Source organism: Theropithecus gelada, chromosome 9, assembly GCF_003255815.1.
Source record: "Theropithecus gelada isolate Dixy chromosome 9, Tgel_1.0, whole genome shotgun sequence".
Classification (NCBI taxonomy): domain Eukaryota; kingdom Metazoa; phylum Chordata; class Mammalia; order Primates; family Cercopithecidae; genus Theropithecus; species Theropithecus gelada.
This window is the reverse complement of record NC_037677.1, coordinates 22,898,800-22,923,029: the sequence shown is the minus strand read 5'-3', so window position 1 is coordinate 22,923,029 and position 24,230 is coordinate 22,898,800. Positions and strand designations below refer to the sequence as shown.

Sequence of the window (24,230 nt, the reverse complement as noted above, 5' to 3'; positions counted from 1 at the left end):
CCAAATTATAGACTCAATGCAATTCCAATAAAAAATGCTTGCTTTGTAGAGCTCGGCATGTTGATTATAAATGGTATGTGGAGTCCTATTCTCCTTTTTCTTCCTGAACATTTCAGTTCAAAAGTATAGGGACTAAGTCTGGAAACAAAAACACAGTTGTGGTGGCCCAGAGTGAGGGGCTGGAGTCTGGATAAAATGAGAACGGCCTAAGTGTAGGAGTGAAGCAGCATTACTGTTGGAGTAATATCTGAGGTTCATTGTCTCACGCCAGGGAAATCAAGGATGTGGACACACAGGGGTGAGGTTAAGAGCAGAGGTTTGATAGGTGAGAGAAAGAAAAGCTCTCCCCTGCAGAGAGAGGGTCCCGGGCGGGTCTTCCAGTCTGCGGCAAAATGCACACAGTTTTATAGATGAGCTTAAGGCAGTGGTGTCTGATTTACACAGGGCACAAAAGATTGGTCAGACCAGGTGTGCCGTTTGCATAAGGTGCAAAAAACTGGTTAGGGCTAGGTGTGCCATTTGCATAGTGCATGAAAATCTGACCACCCCCACCCTAATCTTTTATTATGCAGATGAGTTCTCTGCCTGGCCAGCACCATGTTGCCTGTTCCTTTACTGTACAAAGAAAAGGGAAGATGGAGCCTCCATACTGAAAGTACGTCGCCCTCAGGTAGCCCTTTTCTATTGGCACAATTGCCAGCATTCACCCATGCAAGCTTCCAGCTTGCTTATCTATGTCAGCAGCTCGATTTTTCAGGCTGCTCCTTGTTAGAAATGATTTGGGACCTGCTTTTTGTTAAAAGAGAAATTCTGCCAAGGACTCTTTTACCCTTGCTATCTGCCTAAATAATTTCTATCTCCTATGTTAGGAGTGTCACCCTCTACAGGGTTGGAGGTCAAGTAAGGGCACCCCTGAAAGGTAGATGGAATAGAATGAGGTATCAAAGACAGAGTCAGGAGGCAACCACACGGGGGAAGGGATAGTCCCACATGGGTTTACAGCATTTGAGGTGGAAGCATCTACATAAGAGGGTGGCCTGGCACAGGGTGTCTGGGAAAGGATGGAGTGAAGACAGCATCAGCTTGGGAGGAAAAGCGGTGGAGGCAACCTGATGAAGGGTGCTGGAGTCCAAGGGGGACTGGGGAGCACAGTTGCTTAGGGGCTGGGACACAAGAGATTGGTTACACACACGGGGATTGAACAAATCAGTAAATATAGCAGATTCTTGAACAACATCATTTCATTGTCACACTGATGAGAAAAAGAATTCCCAACTGGGCTCCCATCTATGTGGAGGTTGCACATTCTCCCCTTGTCTGTGTGGGTTTCCTCCAGGTATTCTGGTCTCTTCCTACATCCCAAAGCTGGGCATGTTAGGTCATGTGATGTGCTGATGTCATGACATGGTCCCAGTTAGAGTGAGGGCGGGTGTATGTGAGTGGCCCTGCAATGGGATGTGTCCTGTCCAGAGCTGGTTCCCACTCTGCACCCCTAAGTGCAGGAGAGGCTCCGACAATGTGTGACCCTGAACTGGAATAAGCAGGTTAAGAAGAACAAACAAATGCAAATTACTATAAAATAAAATGTTGTAGGGTCTATGGTCATAATACAAATGCTGCGGTACACAATTATGTGGTATGAAAGTGCTCCATGAGCCTGCCGTATTTGTGACTATTTTTGGACACAAAAATAGTGTTCAGATAGCTGCATGAGGGCAGCAGGTGCTCCTGACAATTTTTTCACTTTGCATCATTTATTCCTTGATTTAACACAGCACCACCACTACAACCACTATCACTCACTGATGCACCCAAATTTGGGTAGTATCTTAATTTTTTAAATTAATCTTTCCTAAATATACGTAGAGTTCACATTTACTTCAATGTTTAGTATTCATGTTTTGGGGTCTTCACTTAGAAGTTTAGTGATGTTATTGTGACCAACGATATGTCAACGATATGTATGTTTTATTTGTATCGTTTAGCCTATGGCAAAATTGGTTCTGTTATATGTCATTTCACTTAAAGTCAGATTCCAAAGCCTATCGACAGCATGAAGTAAGTACTTAATATATATTCAGGATGAAGGGAGCCAGGTTACTGTCAGAAAAGGAAGTTAAACATACAGTTGACCCTTGAAGTGTTCAAAGAATAAGGGGGACAGGTTCAGAAGGACACAAAGTCGGCTTGAAATGGCTACTGTTGGCCAAATCCAGGGGCATCTGAACACCAAATTAGTAAGATTTCCCCTCTCCCCCTATTTGTTCACTGGTTTTGTTGTATTTATCAATATAGAAGGGATAAAGGAATAAGAACATCATCATTTGGTAACCATCATAATAACTGATTCAAGCACAAATCACCAATGAAAGGCTTGATCTCATGGCTGAAGTTCTGAGTAGTAGCCAGATATTTACAAAACCTCAAAGTATCTTTATACAAGATACTTATTAAATACAAAGTATATAGTAGCTTTACCATGGACAAACATGGCAGGATGTGGACTTCGATTATCTGAACAAACCAAATAATCAAAGTCAACATTGGCCAGTAATGGAAGCAAGTTGACAGCAGATGCCTCCAGATGCTGCACTGCAGAGAACTCAGCCTGCGTGAAAGCCATGCCCAAATGGCACAACCTGAAGCTAATCATGAGAAAACATCGTACAAACCAAAATGGAGAGAAAGCCTACAAAACAGCTGACCTATACTCTCCAAAAACATAAATTTGATTGTCATGCAACTGTCCCAGATTAAAGGAGACTAGAGAAACGGGACAATTGGACCAACACAGCACACCTGGTGAAAATCCCCCATCTTGAATTTTCCTCGGCTATCAAGGATATTTTGGAGACAACTGGCAAAATCTGCATGAGGTCTATAGATTAGATATTAACATTGAGCCAATGTTAATATCCTGATTTTGACCATTAAACTACACTTATGTAAGGTAATTCCTTGTATTTAGGAAATATGCATTATTTAGAAATAAAGAGGCGTCATGCCTGCAACCTACAAACAGTTCAGAAAAAATATCTGTCATAAGCACCTATATTCATATTTATCTAGAGAGAGAGGAGGAAAAGGGGGAGAAAGGATGAAGTAAATGTAGTAAAATGTTAACATTTAGGGAATAATAACCAAAAATTATTTGTACTACCTCTTACAATTTTTCTGTAAGTCTGAAATTGTCAAAATAGAGTGTTTCTTAAAAGAAAAACAAATTTTAATAATGATATTAATGAATGATAACCCATTGAATAAAATAAACCATGAACCCATATTGATAGAAGTAAATGAATAAATTGAGGGTTTGATGAGGAACAGAGATATGTACATAGTCTCAAATTACCTCCCCATAAAATACTAATTAACCACAAGGTGAAAAAATAACATTACAGAGGAGAAATTCAGCAGATACCACTGTTAGTGATCAATGCTAACATTGCCAGTAACAGGGCAAATCAAAACTGTAGGGTCACAGGTAAGATGCAATGAGAAGATCACTGGGTCACTTCTGTGATACTCCTGCCAAAAAATCATGTAATCTAAATCTAATCACCATGAAACCCAATTAAGGGACATTCTATATTACTGGACTTTACTCTTCAAAATACTCAAGGTCATGAAGGTCAAGGAAAGACTGAGGAACTGTTCCAGACTGAAAGAATCTAAGAGATACAACAACTAAATACAAGCCGTGGATTGGAATGGGATCCTTTTGTTATAAAGGACATTACAGAGAAGTAACAAACTAGAATGTATTAATGTTGACTTTCTGATTGCAACGTTTGCACTGTAGTTACATAGAATGTCCTGACTTGTAGGAATGCCCACTAAAGTAATCAGGGGTGATGGCATAATGTCAGCAATTTACTCTCAAATGGTTCAGAGGGGAAAGTCTTTGTATTAAAATTTGGAAATTTTCTCTAAATTGAAGACTATTTCCAAAAGGTTAATTAGAAATAAATAAACAAACAGAAAAGGTGAATTAGGCAAATCTTATTTCTCCCTGAGAAGAGCTATATAAATCAGTGCTTAAAATTGTGTATATTTGATGGCACTGTAACGATTGTTAATACATCCAAACATGAACAATGACCATAGTTCCTGCACAACAAAATGACGTCTAAGTCCAACTCTACCACTACATATAGTGATAAAAATTACAAAATACAAATAAGTCATCAATTAACTGCACTAAAGTATTAATGACAACTTCGTGGTTTGGCTGTTTAAACAGCTGACATTTGGGCACTTTCAGTATGTAAAACTCAATATTCCTGGTTTTCACTGGCAAAATCCACTTAAAAGTTAAAGAAGCCAAGTTACATTGTTTAAAATACTATACAAATTTTGATCTGACACATATGATACAAAAATATTTTCCTTTAATAAAGATTTTTACATGTCATATATTAATATTTAATGAGAAACAATTAAAATGTCACATAAACAGCCCAGTAATAAAATTTTATCTTTCAGATCATATAATTTTTCTTTAAAACCTGTACATATTCTCTTGATGCTTTCCAAACCAGATCTTGATTTAGATTTGACTCATCAGTAGATCCTAGAGGAGAAGCTATTGATCCAGATTCCAATTCAGCAGCAGCTAAAATGAAAAAGAAAGAATTATATTCTTTACCTAAAAGATTTCAAAGTTAACTAAGTAAAAGTCAGTAAAAGAGTTGAGAATTTTGTCAGTTTTAATAAAGAAATATATCTATGCACAACTATTATACAAGATTACTATTAAATATAATTTGCCTGTGGTTGCACATTGAATTAATTTATCCTTGTGGTTAAATATCAGAGCTTCTCTTCATTCATTTATTCAACAACCATGAGCAAAGTAAGCACTGGAATTACAAGATGAAGATGATATGATCCATCTCTAACAAACATATGCTATAATCTGAAAAAACAGACAAACATACAATTTCCATACAGAGTCACAGATACCATGAGAGGTATAAGACATGAGAGGTATAAGGAACACACAGAACGGACACCTATCCCAGGTCTGAGTCAATAACGTAGGCTTTTTGATGGAGGCAATGTGTAGACTGATACCTGAAGGACAAGGAAAACATGCCAGACAGAAGGAAGAAGCAAATGCCAAGAGCTGGAGCTGAGGAAGCTCCCTGTGGAATTCCACGTGGTCTAGGGTGGCTGGATGCCAGAGCAAAGGGGCCCGGAGAACAGTAAGGGGTGAGAAATAAGGTTGAATGACATGACAAGGACCACATTGATGTGGGTGTTTTTATTCCATGCTAAGGAACTTGGAGCTTCTCCTGAGGGCAAAGGGAAACCAATGACAAAGTAAATGACTGGAGATTTAAAATGTCACCTGTCAAGCGACTGCTTATGAACTGTAATTACAGACTAGGTATTACTAGGTAAGTCTGGGGTCTTTGGGCCTTAAATCACCACCATACCCCTGAGAAGTTGATGATGCCTTTGTTTTCTAAGAATAATTTCTGCATGCTGGCTACAGTTTTATGGGAATGGCAGAAGTGAAGAAAGTGTAGAGCCGAAAAAAAAAGAGCTGCAAAGACTTCTTGAGATTTTTTTAAAGCTATGGAACATGATGAATTAATGAGACAAAGGAAGTATACTCTCCACTATGAATATTTATGTTTTCACATCTTTCATTAGATGTGTGTAAGAAAGAACATTTAATGTAGTATCTATTAGCCAAACAATGGAAAGGGATCCCACTCACCATTTACAGTTTATTTCAGAAATCAATTAATCAATCTAAATTTAATTCATGAAGTTTGGCAACATACCTTCTTCGAGTTCTCTAGTTATATTTTTTTCTAACTCCTGCTGCATCTGAAATAAGTCAAATGTTATTTATAATGTTTAAGTTACACAAGAGACATTATCATGGGAATGATATATCACTTACAAAACGTGGCCTGTAATACTCTTAAAGACTACACTTGATTGCTTAAATATAAAAATAATCACATAAATAAAATTCCTACTTAAGTTTGGATTTTAAAAATGTGTAATGTTGTTTAATCTGATAAAAAGTACAATTAATATTTGTCTATTGCATATACATAATGTCAGAAAGGTGATATTTTCTCTTTTTAGTACAAGGTTAAACAACTGAAGTCATAGTTTGCAATGAATGCATTACTTTGAAATTCTTAGCAAAACTCTGACCTTTATAAAGCTTAATCAGTTTTTTCACTTTAATGGATTTTTCCTTAAAATAAACTTTCTGTTGGGGCACAGTGGCTCAAATCTATAATCCTAGCACTTTGGGAGGCCAAGGCAGGCAGATTGTCTGAGCTCAGAAGTTCGAGACCAGCCTGGGCAACATAGTGAAATTCCATCTCTACTAAAATACAAAACAAATTAGCCAGGTATGGTGCCGTGCACCTGTAGTCCCAGCTACTCAGGAGGCTGAGGCAGGAGAATTGCTTGAACCCAGGAGGTGGAGGTTGCAGTGAGCCGAGATTGCACCACTGCACTCCAGCCTGGGCGACAGAGCGAGACTCCATCTCAAAAAAAAAAACAACAAACAAAAACAAATAAAACACTTTCTATTGTCTACTTTTAGAAAATTAAAATTTTAAAGTATGTTCTATGCTATTTTTTGGTACAAAATCATCAATATATACATGAAGAAAGTGATACTATCATAATGTCATGTGAAAATTCTACTGGCAAAAAAGTAAGTGAAAATAAGTATTATCCTACCTATATATTATAAGTAACATTTCTTTATTCATGTAAACACAAAGATTTCAGAAAATTTGCTCAAAAAGTGATAAATATAAGTTAAAGCTAGTTTTCCAGTTTAGTTTCTTTGATTCACAACTTGGTAGAATTATAAACAGAAAAAATATGTATAGCTCTTTAATTCTAATTTTGATTTCAAAAATTAGTACCAATTTTTTAAACATCTAATTTTATTTATATATTTAACTATGAAATGTGTGGGAATATTTCAAACTATATTGCAAGTGGCCCATTTAGAATGCTCTTATTTAAATCTTTTTTATAAAAGGTATTCTCTCTCTAAATACCCAGAACGCGGTCTGAAACAGCACACTATATAGTGAGCATAACAGGCACTTTGTGGGGATAATGATAATATGATATCCAATGCTTTTAAAAACGTTAGGCATGAAGATAAAATTTTTTGACTAACAGGTTTCCTAATTTTTTGTAAGACTGTTTTCCATATATTTCTGTGACAGTAACATTACAGACAGGCCTTACAAACTGAATAATGTGACAACAGCATTAGCAGACAGGTCCTGTAAAAGTAATAACTCAATACCAAATAAAAGGAGAAGCCTTTATTGAACAAATCTTGTATTGCTATTCATTAATAAACATGACATAAATATACATTTTTACATGACTTATATTAAGGAACTAATAATGTAATGTAGTTTCTCGCTTCTCCTAAATATTTATTTCCTACGTGTAATAAATTTTATTTCTTTATACCCTATTTACAAATACTTTCACAATATGTATATTTTGCTTAGATAAAAATGAAATACTCTTAGCAAATTGCTTACTCTAATACTGAAGAAATCTTAACTGTCTAGACAGAGAATACTTCTTGTGTAACAAATTTAAGTAGAGGTTATTTTTCCCCCCTCACTCTGTTGCCCAGGCTGGAGTGCATTGGTGCAATCTCAGCTCACTGAAACCTCCGCCTCCCAGGTTCAAGCAATTCTCCTGCCTCAGCTTCCTGAGTAGCTGGGACTACAGGCGTGCACTACCACGCCCAGCTAATTTTTGTATTTTTTAGTAGAGACGAGGTTTCACCATATTGGACAGGCTGGTCTTGAACTTCTGACCTCGTGATCCACCTACCTGGGCCTTCCAAAGTGCTGGGATTACAGGCATGGGCCACCACGCCGGGTGTGGTGAGTATTTTACCACATAAATGACAACTGAGGGCAACTACTTTTGAGAAAAGGACACCAGGTCAGACATAAAGGCTCAAAGGGAAAAGTGGCAGACCCAGAACCCAGGAGGGAGCGGCTCTGGGAGGGACACTCGAAAGCTCAGGAAAAGGGTCATGTGTGTTGACAAGTCTGGTTTTGTCCTGGCTGATGGGAAACTGGGAAGGTTTTACCTATATTCGAAGTGAAAACTGGCAAATATTAAATGAAAAAGTTCCTTTCATTCCTACTTTATCATTAAATCACACATTTAAATCACACATTTTCCTCATATTTCCCTTAATACAAATTCAGAATTATTGTCTCCAGTTAAATAACTTAACACAGTGCCTGACACAGACTACGGAAGAAAAAAGGAGATAAAAATGTATTGGTGACATTAATAACTGTCCTATTGAGGTAGACAAGGTGCCATCAATGGTTTTTGAAATGGATAGAGCAATAGTTTAGGAGAAACTGAACACTGCTAGAGGAAATTAAAAAGCTTAATAAATTACTAATCTCTTATGCTAATAATTTAATGCATAATACAAAATCAAAAGCTATTATAGAGTAAAAAAATAAACTATGTTTTATAAAAATGCTCCTCCTGGCCGGGCGCGGTGGCTCACGCCTGTAATCCCAGCACTTTGGGAGGCTGAGATGGGCGGATCACGAGGTCAGGAGATCGAGACCAGCCTGGCTAACGTGGTGAATCCCCGTCTCTACCAAAAAAATACAAAAAACTAGCCGGGCGAGGTGGCGGGCGCCTGTAGTTCCAGCTACTCGGGAAGCTGAGGCAGGAGAATGGCATAAACCCGGGAGGCGGAGCGTGCAGTGAGCTGAGATCCGGCCACTGCACTCCAGCCTGGGTGACAGAGCGAGACTCCGTCTCAAAAAAAAAAAAAAAAAAGCTCCTCCTTTCTCTATGGACTTTCTGTTTATTTCCAGGTGAGGATTATGCTTCAGATGGTGGAGGTAGCTTGAACTCCAACATTAATAAAGGGAGCACATCTGCAACTTCATGTATACTTTTTTAAGAATAGGATAAAATTATAGAAGAATAATGTACCAACAAATTTTGGCTAATTGGATTCTTTCATAACTGGTAGTTTTCAAACTGTCCCGCAGAAATCTAAGGATCTACAGAGGATATTGTAGGATTAAGGGATAAGGAAGTCACAACTTCAGAGCTCCTAACCCTCCTTTAGCCAGAGAGCTCTACTTCTATCTGTTTTAGGGAATATAGTTTCATGCCATTTTTTAAAAGTTCTATTCTTTAAAAAAATTTTTTTAAGGTATGAAAGTCACACTTGACTTGATAGAATACTTCTTTTTAATCTCTTTTAAGTCTAACATGGTTTGGCAAACCAGTGCCCCACAAAGAAACCATGTATACCAATGGAATATTTTTCAGCTTATCCAGAAATAGTACAAATAAACACCCCGTTGTCCCCCCAAAAAATCAAGAAAAAAATATTTCCTCAAAAATCTTCCCTTACATTGTGTATTTATACACTCTTTCATCATCTTATAAAATGCTGTTACCTGAGTTTTCTGGTACGAACCAATGAAAAAATTTTATATTTGCATCATGCTTAATAAGTTACAGAAGGTTTTTTGTTATTGTTTTGGTTTTTTTGAGACAGGGTCTCACTGTCATCCAGGATAAAGTACAGAAGCACGATCATAGCTCACTGCAGCCTTGACCTCCTGGGCTCAAGTGATTCTCCTGCCTCAGCCTCCCGAGAAGCTGGGACTACAAGCGTGCATCACCATGCCCAGCTAATTTTTTAAATTTTTTGCAGAAATGAAGTCTCACTATGTCTCACTATGTTTCCCAGGCTGGTCTTGAACTCCTGAGCTCAAGCGATCTTCCTGCTTTGGCTTCCCAAAGTGTTGGGATTATAGGCATGAGCATCTGGCCTACAGAAGTATTTGACATTCATTTTCTTTTTGTACCCAGTAGGACAATTTCATGACCCTGAAGCACTTAGACCGTGATCATCTCATTGTCAAAAAAAAAACAAGACAAAACTAAGCTAACAAAATGATGAAAAAAATATTAGCTGGCTAGGATCTTGTAATTTATATATTAAAACAATAATTTAATTTGTTTCTTGTTAGCCACTTGGCTGCAGTGCTGTCTAAAAAACCTCAGGCTTGCTCTTCTATGATTCGTTAGGACATGAGGCCTGGTAAAGAAACCACATTGAGGTCTCATTTAACATGAGTCTACACTATTTTTCTCTGCATTAAGATCATGAAAATACCATTAAATCTTAAGCTAATGTGCACTGATTAAAATGAATATTTTAATGATACACAACAAGAACTAGTTATTTATTTTTGTTCAAACAAATGTTTTATGCATCTTGTAATTTTTTTAAGAGACAGGGTCTTGCTATGTTGCCCAGGCTGGAGTGTGGCGGCTATAAAAACTATTAATCCCAGCACTTTGGGAGGCCGAGACAGGCGGATCACGAGGTCAAGAGATCGAGACCATCCTGGCTAACACGGTGAAACCCCGTCTCTGCTAAAAAATACAAAAAACTAGCTGGGCGAGGTGGTGGGCGTCTGTAGTCCCAGCTACTTGGGAGGCTGAGGCAGGAGAATGGCGTGAACCCAGGAGGTGGAGCTTGCAGTGAGCTGAGATCTGGCCACTGCACTCCAGCCTGCAAGACTCCATCTCAAAAAAAAAAAAAAAAAAAAAAAAAAAACACACTATTGCACACAGGTGCAATAAAAACACACTACGACCTCAAACTCTCGGGCTCAAGCAATCCTCCTGCCCCAGCCTCCCAAGTAGCTGGGACTACAGGTGTTCACCACTGCAACCAGCTTTTGTAATTTGTCCCCCTGGCCAAAAATGGTCAAAAGTTAGACAAGTATCTTAAACTGGATCAAGCATAGTTGAATTATTTTTTTTTCCCTACCAAGTCTACAATTGTTATAACTTGTAATTGTTGAATTCATTTTGAGATCCCCAGAAATGGAGTCATACTATGAGTGAAATCATAAGGTTGGATTGGAAGGTTCCTCTTCAATGGGTTTTCTATTGTCCTAGAAAAGCAAGACAAAACTAAGCTAACAAAATGATGAACATAATATTGGCTAGCTAGGATCTTGCAACTGTAAAGACGGGGACCCTGTGAGGCTTTACATGAAATTCTGGGTGGGAAGAAAATAATTCTGTTTGATCATACTTACTAAACACTCTTGATATCATTGCCGTCTTAGTCATCAATCATTCAAATAATGGCACAAGTGCATTTTTTAAATTCACATATTTGCTTAACTATTTAAAAACTGCTGTGCAATTGCCCAGTAATAGACACATTTTACAAAAATTGGGAGAAAAATGCTGTAACAATAGCAACTAAGGATGTAATCCTATGTAACAAAATGACAAAACTTAAAAATACAAATTAATCAGTGTTAGAGGTTTAATTCACAAAAAGTATTTATCTTGGAGTTCTTTAAATAATAATTTCCATATGTGGTTAAGTGTCTGGATGCCAATCATTCACTTATGATTAAGGGTGGAACACTTGAGATGGTGCCAGAAAACCATCAAAGTGCCATCAACCACAGCCAAACTCAAATCCATTAGAAAGAAAGCCAAAGTATCTCAACGTATACCTTTTACTATCAGGTAATAGGCAGTCATATTCCATTTCTAATAAATTCAGCTTTTAAAGAAATTTAAAATGTGACAATTTAGTTACATTTATTGAATGAAGTTAACAAATGGTATCTCTTGAAAGTGAGAGCTCTAGGGACTTAAAAAAAACAAAACTAAAATTTCCTCACTTTATTAGCACAGATAATTATGACCCTTACTTATCAAGCATAAGTCAATTAAACAACTCAGTATTTCACCAAATTAAAAATAAGAATTATACCAGAAATTTGAGGCTAGGCACAGTGGCTCACACCTGTAATCCCAGCACATCGGGAAGTTGGGGCAGGCAGATCATTTGAGACCACAAGTTTGAGACCAGCCCGGCAATATGTGAAACCCAGTCTCTACTAAAAATATACAAATTAGCTGGGTGTGGTGGCACACACCTGTAGTCCCAGCTACCTGGGAGGCCGAGACACAAGAGGCGCTTGAACCCGGAGGCAGAGGTTGCAGTGAGCCAAGATGGCACCACTGCACTCCAGCCTGGACAACAGAGTAAAACCCTGTCTCAAAAACACAAACAAAAAAAGAATTCTTATATGAGAAATTTGAAACCTGAAGGAAAAAAGACAACATAACTAACCTTGCTCAAGTAGTTCTCCACGCTATTATTTGAAGTCCGTGGATTTGAGGAAGAGATCACTAAGTTTTCTCTTGGAATAAGTTTTCTGTTGTGATCTAAACTGTTATTAAGATTTCCAACACAAGGTGGCTCCATGACTGGCCTGGTAGTGAGAGTGGTGAACAAAGATCTGCTCTGCTGTTTTTCCACAAGAAGTTTGGTGCTGACCTCTGCTAGCCTCTCATTAGTTCTGTGAAGATTGCAGAAGACATATGCTTAATATTTTACTTTCCCCTAAATGATTCCTAGGAGACTTGCATTTTTTAAAAAGTTACCGTAAGAGTAAATGAAATTTCCCACTGACCAGTATTTTAATACTGAAAAACATGTCAGAGCATGCCTACTGTATGCAATTATAATTTTTAGACTGTTCTAAAGAAGTGCGTATGTTTCTAGGGTAGTTTCCAACAAACAAGTAATTCAAGCAAAGTAGGGAAGGGAAGAGAATGGCTACCAATGATGTATGGCTTCACAGGTTAACACCTGCTGCCTTCTGGAATGCTCCACAGGTAAGATTCCTGAGGATGTCATTAGAAATACTTGTCTTTAAAGAGTAAATATGTGAGATGATAAATATGTTAATTTGCTTGACTATAATAATCATTTCACTATGTACAAACATATCAAAAACATCATTTTGATACAATTAACAGAACTAAGAACAAAGGAAAAAGCCCAGCTAAAAATACTTGTATTTAGTAAACCAGTTTAGAGATTTAAAAAAAAAATCCTCAAGACATGTGCAAGCATTTGCTTTCACCACCCTTTTACATTTATTTCACCCATTATCTGGAAAAATATTAGGCATCTGGCACCAAGGAATAATTCAGAGCAAAAAATTCTAGGGGAAAAGAAGATAGCTGAGTTGGTGATCAAAAAGAACTAAAGAGCCTCAAAGGCAGTTAGCTCCTAACATTGTTCCCAAGGCATCAGAGGTGGGGCCTGACCTGTTTTCCACACACTCCCTCAGGCCGACCAAGGTGTTATTTTTAACCACTTTATGAATTATACTTCCCTTCATCCCTACGTTAATCATTTTTCACTAGCATACCTTTAAGTAGTAGAAAAACTACACAGGATAGTTTGTCTCACAGCGCCGTCTAGTGATAACACCAGATACCACAATCAAGGAAAGTTCATTTATGGAGTGCCAGAATGTGCAGAGTAGTAGTGATACTTGACCCTTCTGGTTTAAGTTGTAATTTTCCAAAAAACAGCCCAACTCATTAATAATTACATTTATGGCAATGCTGATAAACAATTTGATGACAATGTCAATGTCTAAATTAACAGAGTTTCAAAAGCACATAGCTGAAAGACATAGATCTAGTTAACTACATAAGAATATTAACGGAAAAGCCATAAAAAAAAAAAAAAAAAAAAACCCGAGGAAAGACATAAACTGTCCTGGACTCATATTTTAAAGGTAAGTTAATTTACTAACATTTTCCAAAATTATATTACCTAGTTAGCTTTCACTTCCCATTAATCTCATGAACCTATCTCACTAAGAATTATGCTTTCAAGGCAAATGAATGAGCTTAATTTATTTCCTATTCTATATTTTGACTTACTTGTTCAGTTTATTTGACAAGGACTTTCTAACTTTTAATTCGTCTAGATAGAGTTGCTTATATTTTTCCAGTTCGGTTTTATTAAAGTCTTCTTGAGAAGTTTTTATTTTGGAGAGTTCAGATTCCAGATCTTTAATTCTGAGTTCCATCTGACTTTTCATTGAAGCAAAATTATTCTCTCTTAACTGCTCTAAGTTTTCTTGAGATGCTGCTTGTGCCTAAAACAAATTAAAAGCATGTGTTTTTAAAATATATTAAAAATATGTAACCTGAGTAAGACCATGGCCACCTACTCGGTGTCTAAGGGCTGTTTTGTTTTTAACCCAAACTCCAAAAGAGAAAGATTTCTGTGTCAACAGGCATTGGTCAAAGAGATAAGAGGACACTCCAGGGCTCTAACTGAAACGGGAATCCAAATACACCTTCCAAAGAAATGAAAGTGAGTTTCTACTAGAGAAGCATTTTCATCTTTGATGAAGTAATCAAAACAATAAAGGCTGACTGGCAACCCAGATGTCTAACGATGTTATATGGAAAATAAAAAATAACTGGTAACATAAGGAAAACCTAAGAAAGAAAATGACTACAAATGTGTAGGTATTTTCGAATGAAAATCGTATAAAAATTATTTTTGTGTTAAAATATATTCATGGGAGACTTGAATATGCTTAAAAATTTTGATGTGATATTCCATATTATGAATATACTTGGCAAAGTAAATTAAAGCAATCATCTGTATGGAAGATATAGGAACTCAGAGCTTCTTAGGAATAAATGCTGTGCACATCAATACATGTTGAGAAAAAAGCCCAAGGTCTTGGATCTCTTACAGTAATTCTACCTGCTGGAGCATAAGGTTATGGAATCACCTGGACTACAAGTAAAGGAACGTGGAGTGTGATCCTGAGCCTGACTAGCTCTATGGCTTGGGGCCTGCTGTTTAACCTTTCCCTAGGTCTCTTCATCTGTAAAATGCAAAACTAAACTGGCTTATCACTAAGATTTCTCCCTATTCTCATTCCATGCTAAGAGCTAACACGTAGAGCTTTGTAAGACTATCGTAAATACCATGTGAAGAAACCTGTGTTATCATGGATACCACCACCTTGGCCTTGTAGATTGTGTTCCAAGACTCCTATCTCTCAGGAGCCTGAGGGAAGGGAAAAAGCTGAGAATGAGTAGCGAATACTTTCTATTCTCACAACGGCTACATATTTTCCAGTGGCCCAGATTTGCTCTCTGTTAATCTTCAAATGCTTTCTACCAGTTTGCACCCTCCATCCTCTCTCATAAGCACAGGGGTCCTGCACAGTTCTCAATCGCTCTTTATCCCAACTAAAACAAATTTGTTAAATTATTGAGTTTTAATGACTCATAGACACATAAACTCATGTTATTAAGGAAGTAGATTTTTATCACTCACTCAGACACACACACACTCACGCACTCATATACCCATGTGGGTAAGAGAGGAAAGACATTTCTTTGGCTTTGTTTATTTTAGAGACAGGGTCTCAGTCTGTTGCCTATGGTTCAGTTCAGTGGTACAACCATAGCTCACTGCAGCCTTGAACACTCCTGGGCTTAAATGATCCTCTCACCTCAGCCTCCCAAGTACCTGGGACTACAGCCATGCACCACCACGCCTGGTTAATTATTTTTTTAAATTTTCTGTAGAGACAGGGTCTCACTTTGTTGCCCAGGTTGGTCTTGAACTCCTGGGCTCAAGCAGTTCTCCCGCCTCAGCCCTCAAAGTGCCAGGATTACAGGTGCGAGCTACCATGCCCAGCCTAATTTGTTTGTTTTGTTTTGTATTTGAGATGGAGTCTAGCTCTCACCATCTCGCCTCACTGCAACCTCTGCCGCCCAGATTCAAGCAATTCTCCTGCCTCAGTCTCCCAAGTAACTGGGAATACAGGCATGCACCACCACGCCTGGCTAATTACTTTTAAAAAAAATTTTAGTAGATATGGGTTTCCACTATGTTGGCCAGGCTGGTCTCGAACTCCTGACCTCATGATCCGCCCACCTCGGCTTCCCAAAGTGCTGGGATTACAGGCATGAGCCACCGTGCCCAGCTTTGTTTCTTTTTTTTTTTTTTTTCAAGGCAAAAACAACACAAGTTGTCTTAAAGTCCCAGTGGTTTCCTGGGATGAAGTAGGGGGAATTAACTACAAAAGGGCAAGAGAGAACTTTCTGGAAATGTTCTCTGTTGAGAGGGTGGTTATTCAAGTATATACTTGGGTCAAACTGTTAAAATGGTTGTGTTTATTTGTACATTATACCTCAATAAAATTTAATTTATATATAACCTGGGTAATCATTGTGTCTTTTTTTCCCTTTACTTTTGAGTTAGTGATTCAGAGAGTAATTTTAAATATGTGAAAAAACAAGCTTAAGTTTAAAATATTTATCAGCCAGGTTTGGTGGCTCATGCCTGTAATCTCAGCACTTTGGGAGACCTAAGCAGGAGGATCACCTGAAGCCAAGAGTTCGAGACCAGTCTGGGTAACAAAGCGAGACTCTGTTTTTATAAGAATTAAAAATTTAGCTAGGCATCGTGATATGCACCTGTAGTCCCAGCTATCCAGGAGGCTGAGGTATAAACATTTGAATCATTGTTTCATTAGTACTCATGAACTCTGATAATTTAAAGAATAATAAAATTAATTAAAAATTTAAAAAAGTGAACAATGTAATTTAAGAACAATTCAAGAATACGGTATAATTTCTAAATCACAATATTTTGTTTTCCTGATGATTTTGTTTTATGCCAACTGGTCTTAATAGTCAAATAATTCTCTAATGAAAATCATTATTCTAAATCATCAATTAAGTTATAATAATGATGGAAACTCAAATATCTAAAGGGAGAAACAGATGCCATCATCTTTCTAGAAATCTATAGAACAAATTGCTATAAGGGATGTAGAGGAAACACATATAATGTATTTATCCAAAATACAATTTGCAGTGAAATGAATGAAGGCACACTACACATAAACTAACCTGTAAAAATAGATTGACTTCTTTTAATTTTTCCACTATTTCCTGTCTTGCTCTTTCTTCAATCTCCTGTTTATACTGTTTGACTTGACCAAGTTCTACCATATTCCTTTCTATATGACTTCTCAGGTTGATCACTTCTTGTTCCAACTTCTTTTTATTCTTCTGCAGTTTTTCACATTTCTTTTGTATTGTTTTCATAGATAACAACTCCTGTTGAAGAACTTGATTCTTTGTATCCAGATGTAGACATTTTGAACCTGCAGTCTCCAGTTCTGCTGTAAGATCATCAATCTGAAAGAAGACAATAATATAGTGTGATAATGAAGGAAGTAGCCTGAGAACAGCCTAACATAAAACCAAGAACAAATTTTGAAATAAATTCAACTGCAATAAAATGTCACCTGAAACACAAAACATTCTTCAAATGTGAACCCTTAAATTACTCAGAAAATAAACAAAGTCAAAGCCACCAGGAGTCACAAAAATATATTCCTTATTTCCAGCATCTTGGTCACACATTTGCACTTGATCTTCAACTTGTATTTTTCTATGATTGTTTCGTGTCTTTCCTCCTTACATGGCTCTAAGGGGTAGCAGAAAGTCTCTTACTGCTTCCCCCATAAACATGCCCTGTAATTTCTAAAGAAGTTTCAGGGAACTCCTATTGAGTTATTTAGGCCTCATAAAAAAATGGCTCCCAGAATAAGAGTGTAATTAATGAATCCTGTAATATAGATTCTAATGCCATAAGCCTTTTCCTGAGCTGCAAATGTTTTATGCTAATTTGGCTTGCATTCCAAGGGGTAATAATTATTGGTGTTAAGGCCACAGAATAAGGAACCTAGAAATAAATTCATATATTTACAGCCAACTGATTTTAAACAAAGGTGCTAAGAACATACATTGGGGAAAGGACATCCTCTTCAACAAATGGTGCTGGGAAAACCGTATATCCACATGCAGAAGAATGAAACTAGGCCCTTGTCGAACACCATATACTAAAGTCAACTCAAAATGGATTTCAGACGTAAAAAAGTAAGACCTTGAAACCATAAAACTACTAGAAGAAGAGATAGGGATAATTGCTTCAGGACACTGGTCTAGGCAAAGATTTTATGGCTATTTTTCAAAAGCATAGCCAAAAAACCAAAAATAGACAAATGAGACAATATTAAACTGAAAAGCTTCTGCACAGCAAAGGAAATAATTAAGAGTGAAGAGACAAGCTATAGAATGGAAGAAGCTATTTACAAACTATTCCAGCGTGGGTGCTCGGGGTGCCTGCCCCAACCAAAGTTCCAGCCAATGGCCACCATCAGCAACCAGACACATTAGTGCACAAACCGGAAGATTCCAGTCCCCCTCTATCTAGTAGTTTTAATTCTTCTAGATAGAGTTGCTTATATTTTTCCAGTTCAGTTTTACTAAAGTCTTCTTGAGAAATTTTTATTTTGGAGAGTTCTGATTCCAGATCTTTAATTCTGAGTTCCATCTGGAGAAAAAACTTTCTCCTCAATAGCTCTTATGTCTTTCTCCTGGTTATCTGCTTAACACTATTTGCCATAAATAAATTAATCTCAACATTTATTAGATTCTACTTTAAATGAGACTAATTTCTCCTGTGTAAGTTATTATGTTTCTTATTGTCTATTTTTGTAACATACATTTTTTTTCTGCTTATTGCTTCCTAACAAAGTACCCAAAATTTATGGCTTAAAACGTTTATTTTGTTCAGGAACCTGTGGTTTGGGAAAATCTTGGCTAGGACAGCTTGTCTCTGTTCCCCTCAGGTTCCCTGGACACAGCTCAAAGCCTGGGGGACTGGAACTCCAAGGCTGCCTTTGGGTCTCGAGCTTCCTCCCAAGATCGGGCTTGGTTCCAAGGGCAAGGAATCTGAGATAGGAAGCCTCTTCTAACCTAATGCCCAAGTCACTTGTTGTCACCTTTACCACATTCTATTCATTAGAAATGAGTCACTGAGGTTGGCCCATGTTCTGGTTTATCATGGGATGAATATTTTTTCCTTTTTAGTTGACACATAACATTATATGTATTTATGGCTACAGAGATATTTTAATAGATGTATACAATGTATAAGCGGACTAGTATATCTATCACTTCAAACATTTATCATTTCTTTGTCTTGTGAACATTCAAAATCCTTTTTAGCTTTTTGAAAAAACATAATAAATATATTTAACTGTATTTGCCCTGTGGTGCTATAGAACACCAGAACGCATTCCTCCTAGCTAGCTCTAATTTGGTAGCCATCACCCAACACCTCCTCCCTTCCCCACCCCTTTGCCCACCTCTCCTCCCTCCTGCTTTTCCCAGCCTCTAATACTCACAGTTCTACTCTCTACTTCCATGAGCTCAGTTTTCTTTTTAGCACTTGCATATGAGTGAGAAACTCAGATATTTATCTTCCTTGCCTGACCTATTTCACTTAACATAATGTTACTGACATGATTTCATTCTTTTTTTTTTATGGCTGAATAGTATTCCATTGTGTATATACACTACATCGTTTTTTGTTTTTTGTTTTCTTTTTTTGAGACAGATTTTCACTCTTGTCACCCAGGCTGGAGTGCAATGGCGCAATCTTGGCTCACTGCAACCTCCGCCTCTTGCGTTCAAGCAATTCTCCTGCTTCAGTCTCCCAAGTAGCTGGGACTACAGGCGTATGCCACTACGCCCAGCTAGTTTTTTTGTATTTTTGGTAGAGACGTGGTTTTGCCATTTTGTCAAAGCTTGTCTCGAACTTGTGACTTCAGGTGAGTGGCCCACCTTACTTCCAAAGTGCTGGAATTACAGGTATGAGCCACCGTGCCCAGCCTCCAAATCTTTTTATTTTAAAAAAAAAAATTTCCATTTTTAGATTGAAAGGGTACACATGCAGGCTTGTTACTACACTGTAAGATGCCGAGGTTTGGACTTCTATTGACCCTGTCACCCAGATTCTGAACACACTTCTTGGTACAGATTCTGCATTCTTGGAAACCTCAGTGTCTGTTGTTTTCATCTTTATGTATCTGTATACACCATATTTTTCTTTTCCATTGTCTATGGACATTTAGGTTGATTCCACATCTTAGCTACTGTGATTAGTACTGCAATCAACATGGGAATGCAGATATCCCTCTGATATGCTGATTTCCTTTTTCCTGGATAAATACCTGATAGTAGAATGACTACATCATATGGCAGCTTTATTTTTAGTTTTTTGAAAAAACTCCACATTGTTTTTTATAATGGCTGTACTACTTTACATTCCCACCAACAATGTCTAAGAGTTCCCTGTTCTCTGCAGCCCTGCTAGCATTCGTTATTTTTTGTCTTTTGATAGTAGCGATTCTAACTGGAATAAGATCGTATCACTTGGTGGTTTTCATGTGCACTTCCCTGATAATTAGTGATGTTGAGTATTTTTTCCATATACCTTTTGGCCATTCGTGTGTCTTCTTATGAGAAATGTCTGTTTCAGATTTTTTGCCTACTTTTGAATTAGATTATTTATTCTTTTTGCTGTCAAGTTGAGTTCCTTGTATATTCTGGATATTAGTCCCTTGTCAGATGAATAGTTTATTTTTTTGACTTTTTAAAATAATAGCCTTCCTGCCAAGTATGAGATGGTATCTTGTTGAGGTTTTGATTTGCATTTCTCTAATGATCAATGACGTTGAGCTTTTTATCATGTTTGTTTGGCTGCATGTATGTCTTCTTTTGAGAAGTGTCTATTCATGTCCTTTGCCCACTTTTTAATGGGGTTGTTTTTTCCTTGTAAATTTGTGTAAGTTCCTTACAGATGCTGGATATAAGACCTCTGTCACATGCATAGTTTGCAAAAATTTTCTCCCATTCTGTAGGTTGTCTGTTTACTCTGCTGATACTTCCTTTGCTCTGTAGAAGCTCTTTAATTAGATTCTGTCAATTTTTGCTTCTGTTGCAATTGCTTTTGGTGTCTTGGCCATGAAATCTTTGCCTGTTCCTATGTCCAGAGCTAGAAGCCATTATCCTTAGTAAACTAACACAGGAAGAGAAAACCAAATATTGCAAGTTCTCACTACTAAGTGGGAGCTAAATGATTAGAACACATGGATACATGGAGGGGAACAACAGACACTGGGGCCTCCTAGAGGATGGAGGATGAGAGAAGGGAGAGGAATCAGGAAAAATAACTAATGGGCACTAGGCTTAATACCTGGGTGACAAAATAATCTATACAACAAACTCCCGAAACAAAAGTTTAACTATATAACAAACCTGCCCACGTACCCCTGAACTTAAAAAAAAAAAAAGTTTTCTTTATTAGTATCAAGTCCCTAAAGTTAAAAAAAAAAATCTTTATTTCACTGTTCAAAGTATTGAGAAGTCTATATTTCCCAAAATTAAGTGATTTTTTTGGTCCCAAAACTTACTAAAAATTACCTTATGTTTTAGCTTATTAATCTGAATATCCATTTCAAATTGACTAGATTTTAAATCTCCATGAAAACTAAGTTCTCCATTTTCATATTCATTTAACTTCTTTCTTGTCATTTTTAAGAGGTTCTTAAATCTGCAGGAAGGTACAAAATGAGTAACTCAAGTTTTAAAAAGGCAAACATTTAATAATTATTTAAACAGATATGTTTTAGCATATAAGAGACAGAAATGTATAAATCATGATTCTCTCGTTTATTTCAATCTGACATAGTTTGAAAACACTCTAATGAAATTATAATCTTAGGTAAATAATGTGAAGAAAAATTATATGACATATATGGCAGATTAAGAGTTAATATTGTAATCACATCGAGTTTTTGTAAATTATTCCTATCCATTTTAATGTTAATATAAAACATTAACCTGTCATCAAATATTAGCTATAACCCAGAGATCAGCGTCCAAGGTGAAGAGGAAAAACATACTTAGGCTGAACTCAGTGGCTCATGCCTAAAATCCCAGCACTTGGGGATGCCGCGCCAGGCGGATCACTTGAGCTCAGGAGTTCAAGACCATCCTGGCCAAGATGGTGAAACCTCGTCTCTACTGAAAATACAAAAATTAGCTGTGCTTGGTGTTGCATGTCTACAATCCCAGCTACTCAAGAAGCTGAGCCAGGAGAATTGCTTGAACCCAGGAGGTGGAGGTTGCAGTGAGCTGCGACTGCACCACTGCACTCCAGCCTGGGCAACAGAGAGACTCCCGAAAAAAGAAAAGCAAAGCATATACATACTTATACATAAATGGTTGGAAAAGACATAAAAATACACTTGATATCCACTGACCACAGTTTATAAGAATAAAAGTACAAAAAAAAGAAAGTACAAATAAAAAACATCAAGATCATTCAAAGTAGACAAGAGACAGGAAAGAAAACATCTTTGATGTCTGAGTTAAGGGGAAAAGGAAACAGAGTTTTAGAAGAAAGGAAATGAGCAGAGAGAGCATGTCAGAAGAGATCTAGAAATCTTTACTAGCACAATGCTAACAAAGTAAAACGGATGCAAAACCATGTCAGAGAAAGACAATGAGAGAAAAATAGTAATTAGAATCGGAATGAACGTAAGTACTCAGCAAATAAATAGAAAAGCAGCCTTGTTGGGGCTTCCAAGACAACGGGTAACATTCCATTTTTAAATCTGGATAGTAAAAACATGATTGTTCATTTTACTCTTAAATCATACATAGATTTGTATATGTATGAGGCATATGTGTTTTAAAACAAACAGAAGTTTAATAACATATATACTTCAGGTAAACATGGGAGCTATCCATGCGAAATTTCCATGAGTAAATTTCCATGATATATTTTATAACTACACACACACACAAAAGAGGCAGAAAGAAAGCATAAGCTAAATCAAGATAATTTTTGATGTGATACAGATAGGTTTTCAGATATTAAAAGATCTGAATATCTTTGGACACTACCAAAGAGAGAAAGATTACCAAAGAGAATGAAAATATCTTCAGAAATAAAAGTTCGAAGTAAAAGATGAAGAGAGAAGTTGACATTATATGCCAAAGGCATTGTTACTGTTTTCAAAATCACTGAAGAGTAAGTATAATATTTAGGCATTCAAAAAGTTTCAGATTGTGCTGCAACTTTCTAAAACAATTTTAAAAGAGAATAATTTCATTAAGAAAAAGTAGATATTAAATGAATTTGTATCTAGTTTTGAATAAAGTAAAATTATAGTTAAATCAATTAAATGGTTAAAATGATCTGAAATACTAAAATCTTACCCAGTTATCTCTCTTTCTAATTCAACATTTTTCTTCATTTCCTGATCCAAATTACATTCCAGAGACTGTTTTAATTCCATAAGTTTCTTTAATTGTTCCTTTTCATCTTCAGACTTTGAAACAAAATATTTTCAATTATTTTTAAAACTCTAGAAACACTTTTGTTCTTAAAACTATTATTTCTCATGAGTTCATGAGTAACATATGTTTAGGGAGGTTTATAAAACACAGTTTATAAACTGTTTATCAGTTTATAAACCTGATACCAATAAGAACAGATTTCAAAAACGACTTTTCTTAAAACAGCTCATATTTCTTTTCTGGAACTTAAATTACCAAAATTTATTTGTTAAAAATAGAAGTTTTTACACATAAAATACTAAGTGTTAATGACATTTTTTTTTAAAGTTATTTTAGATGTATGTTCTCGTTTCTAAAGTTGCTCTAGAAACATTGTCATCAATAGTTCAAGATATTCCAGTTTTTGTTAAATCAAATCTTACTAAGAAAATTTTTAGAAAACCTTCATCTGGTTCCCATTACATTTTTTATATTCACCTGACTTCAAGATGAGTTATCTCTCATTCTTTATAAACATTCTTCCATGAGTTTCAATTTTTCCTTTTCTATTAACCATTTCTCTTTAAATAAAGTTTGTCTTCTCCATAATAAACAAAAACATAACTTTTGCCTGATTCTTGTGGCATTTTTAATCATCCCGTTTTTCCACTGGACTTTCCTTTTTGTTTGTTTGTTTGTTTGTTTGTAATAGGGTCTCACTCTGTCAACCAAGCTGTAGTGCAATGGTGCAATCATAGTTCACTGCAGCCTCGAACTCCAGGGCTCAAGCAATCCTCCCACCTCAGCCTCCTCAGCAGCTAGGAGAACAGGCGTGCACCACCACACTGGCTGATTTATTTTATATTTTTTAGAGACAGAGTCTTGCTATGCTGCCCAGGCTGGTCTCAATTCCTAGTCTGAAGCAATGCTCCTGCCTCAGTCTCCTAAAGCACTGGGATTACAGGTGTCAGCCACAGTGCTCGCCAGACTCTAATATTTTTTAATACATGGTCTCATCTAGAGATCTACTTTTTCATCACTTATCTTCTTTTATACTAAAATCTAATTTTCAATCTTATAATTCTCATTTTAAAATTCTGAAAATCATCAAGGCCCTATTTTTA

At 36.7% G+C, this 24,230-nt stretch overlaps 1 protein-coding gene across 2 annotated transcripts in view; it reads right to left on the bottom strand.

The window, feature by feature from the left end:
* Positions 1-3,002: 3,002 nt before the first annotated feature.
* ANKRD26 (ankyrin repeat domain 26) overlaps positions 3,003-24,230 on the bottom strand; it is a 94,992-nt gene continuing 73,764 nt past the window's right edge. For both annotated transcript variants that reach the window (XM_025396982.1, XM_025396983.1), the window contains exons 28-34: positions 23,047-23,159; positions 21,244-21,373; positions 16,816-17,106; positions 13,807-14,024; positions 12,194-12,422; positions 5,796-5,841; positions 3,003-4,615 (exon numbers count right to left, since the gene is read on the bottom strand). In XM_025396982.1, coding sequence (XP_025252767.1) covers positions 4,482-4,615; positions 5,796-5,841; positions 12,194-12,422; positions 13,807-14,024; positions 16,816-17,106; positions 21,244-21,373; positions 23,047-23,159 — 1,161 coding nt within the window. In that variant the 3' untranslated portion in view covers positions 3,003-4,481. The remainder of the gene's footprint in view (positions 4,616-5,795; positions 5,842-12,193; positions 12,423-13,806; positions 14,025-16,815; positions 17,107-21,243; positions 21,374-23,046; positions 23,160-24,230) is intronic.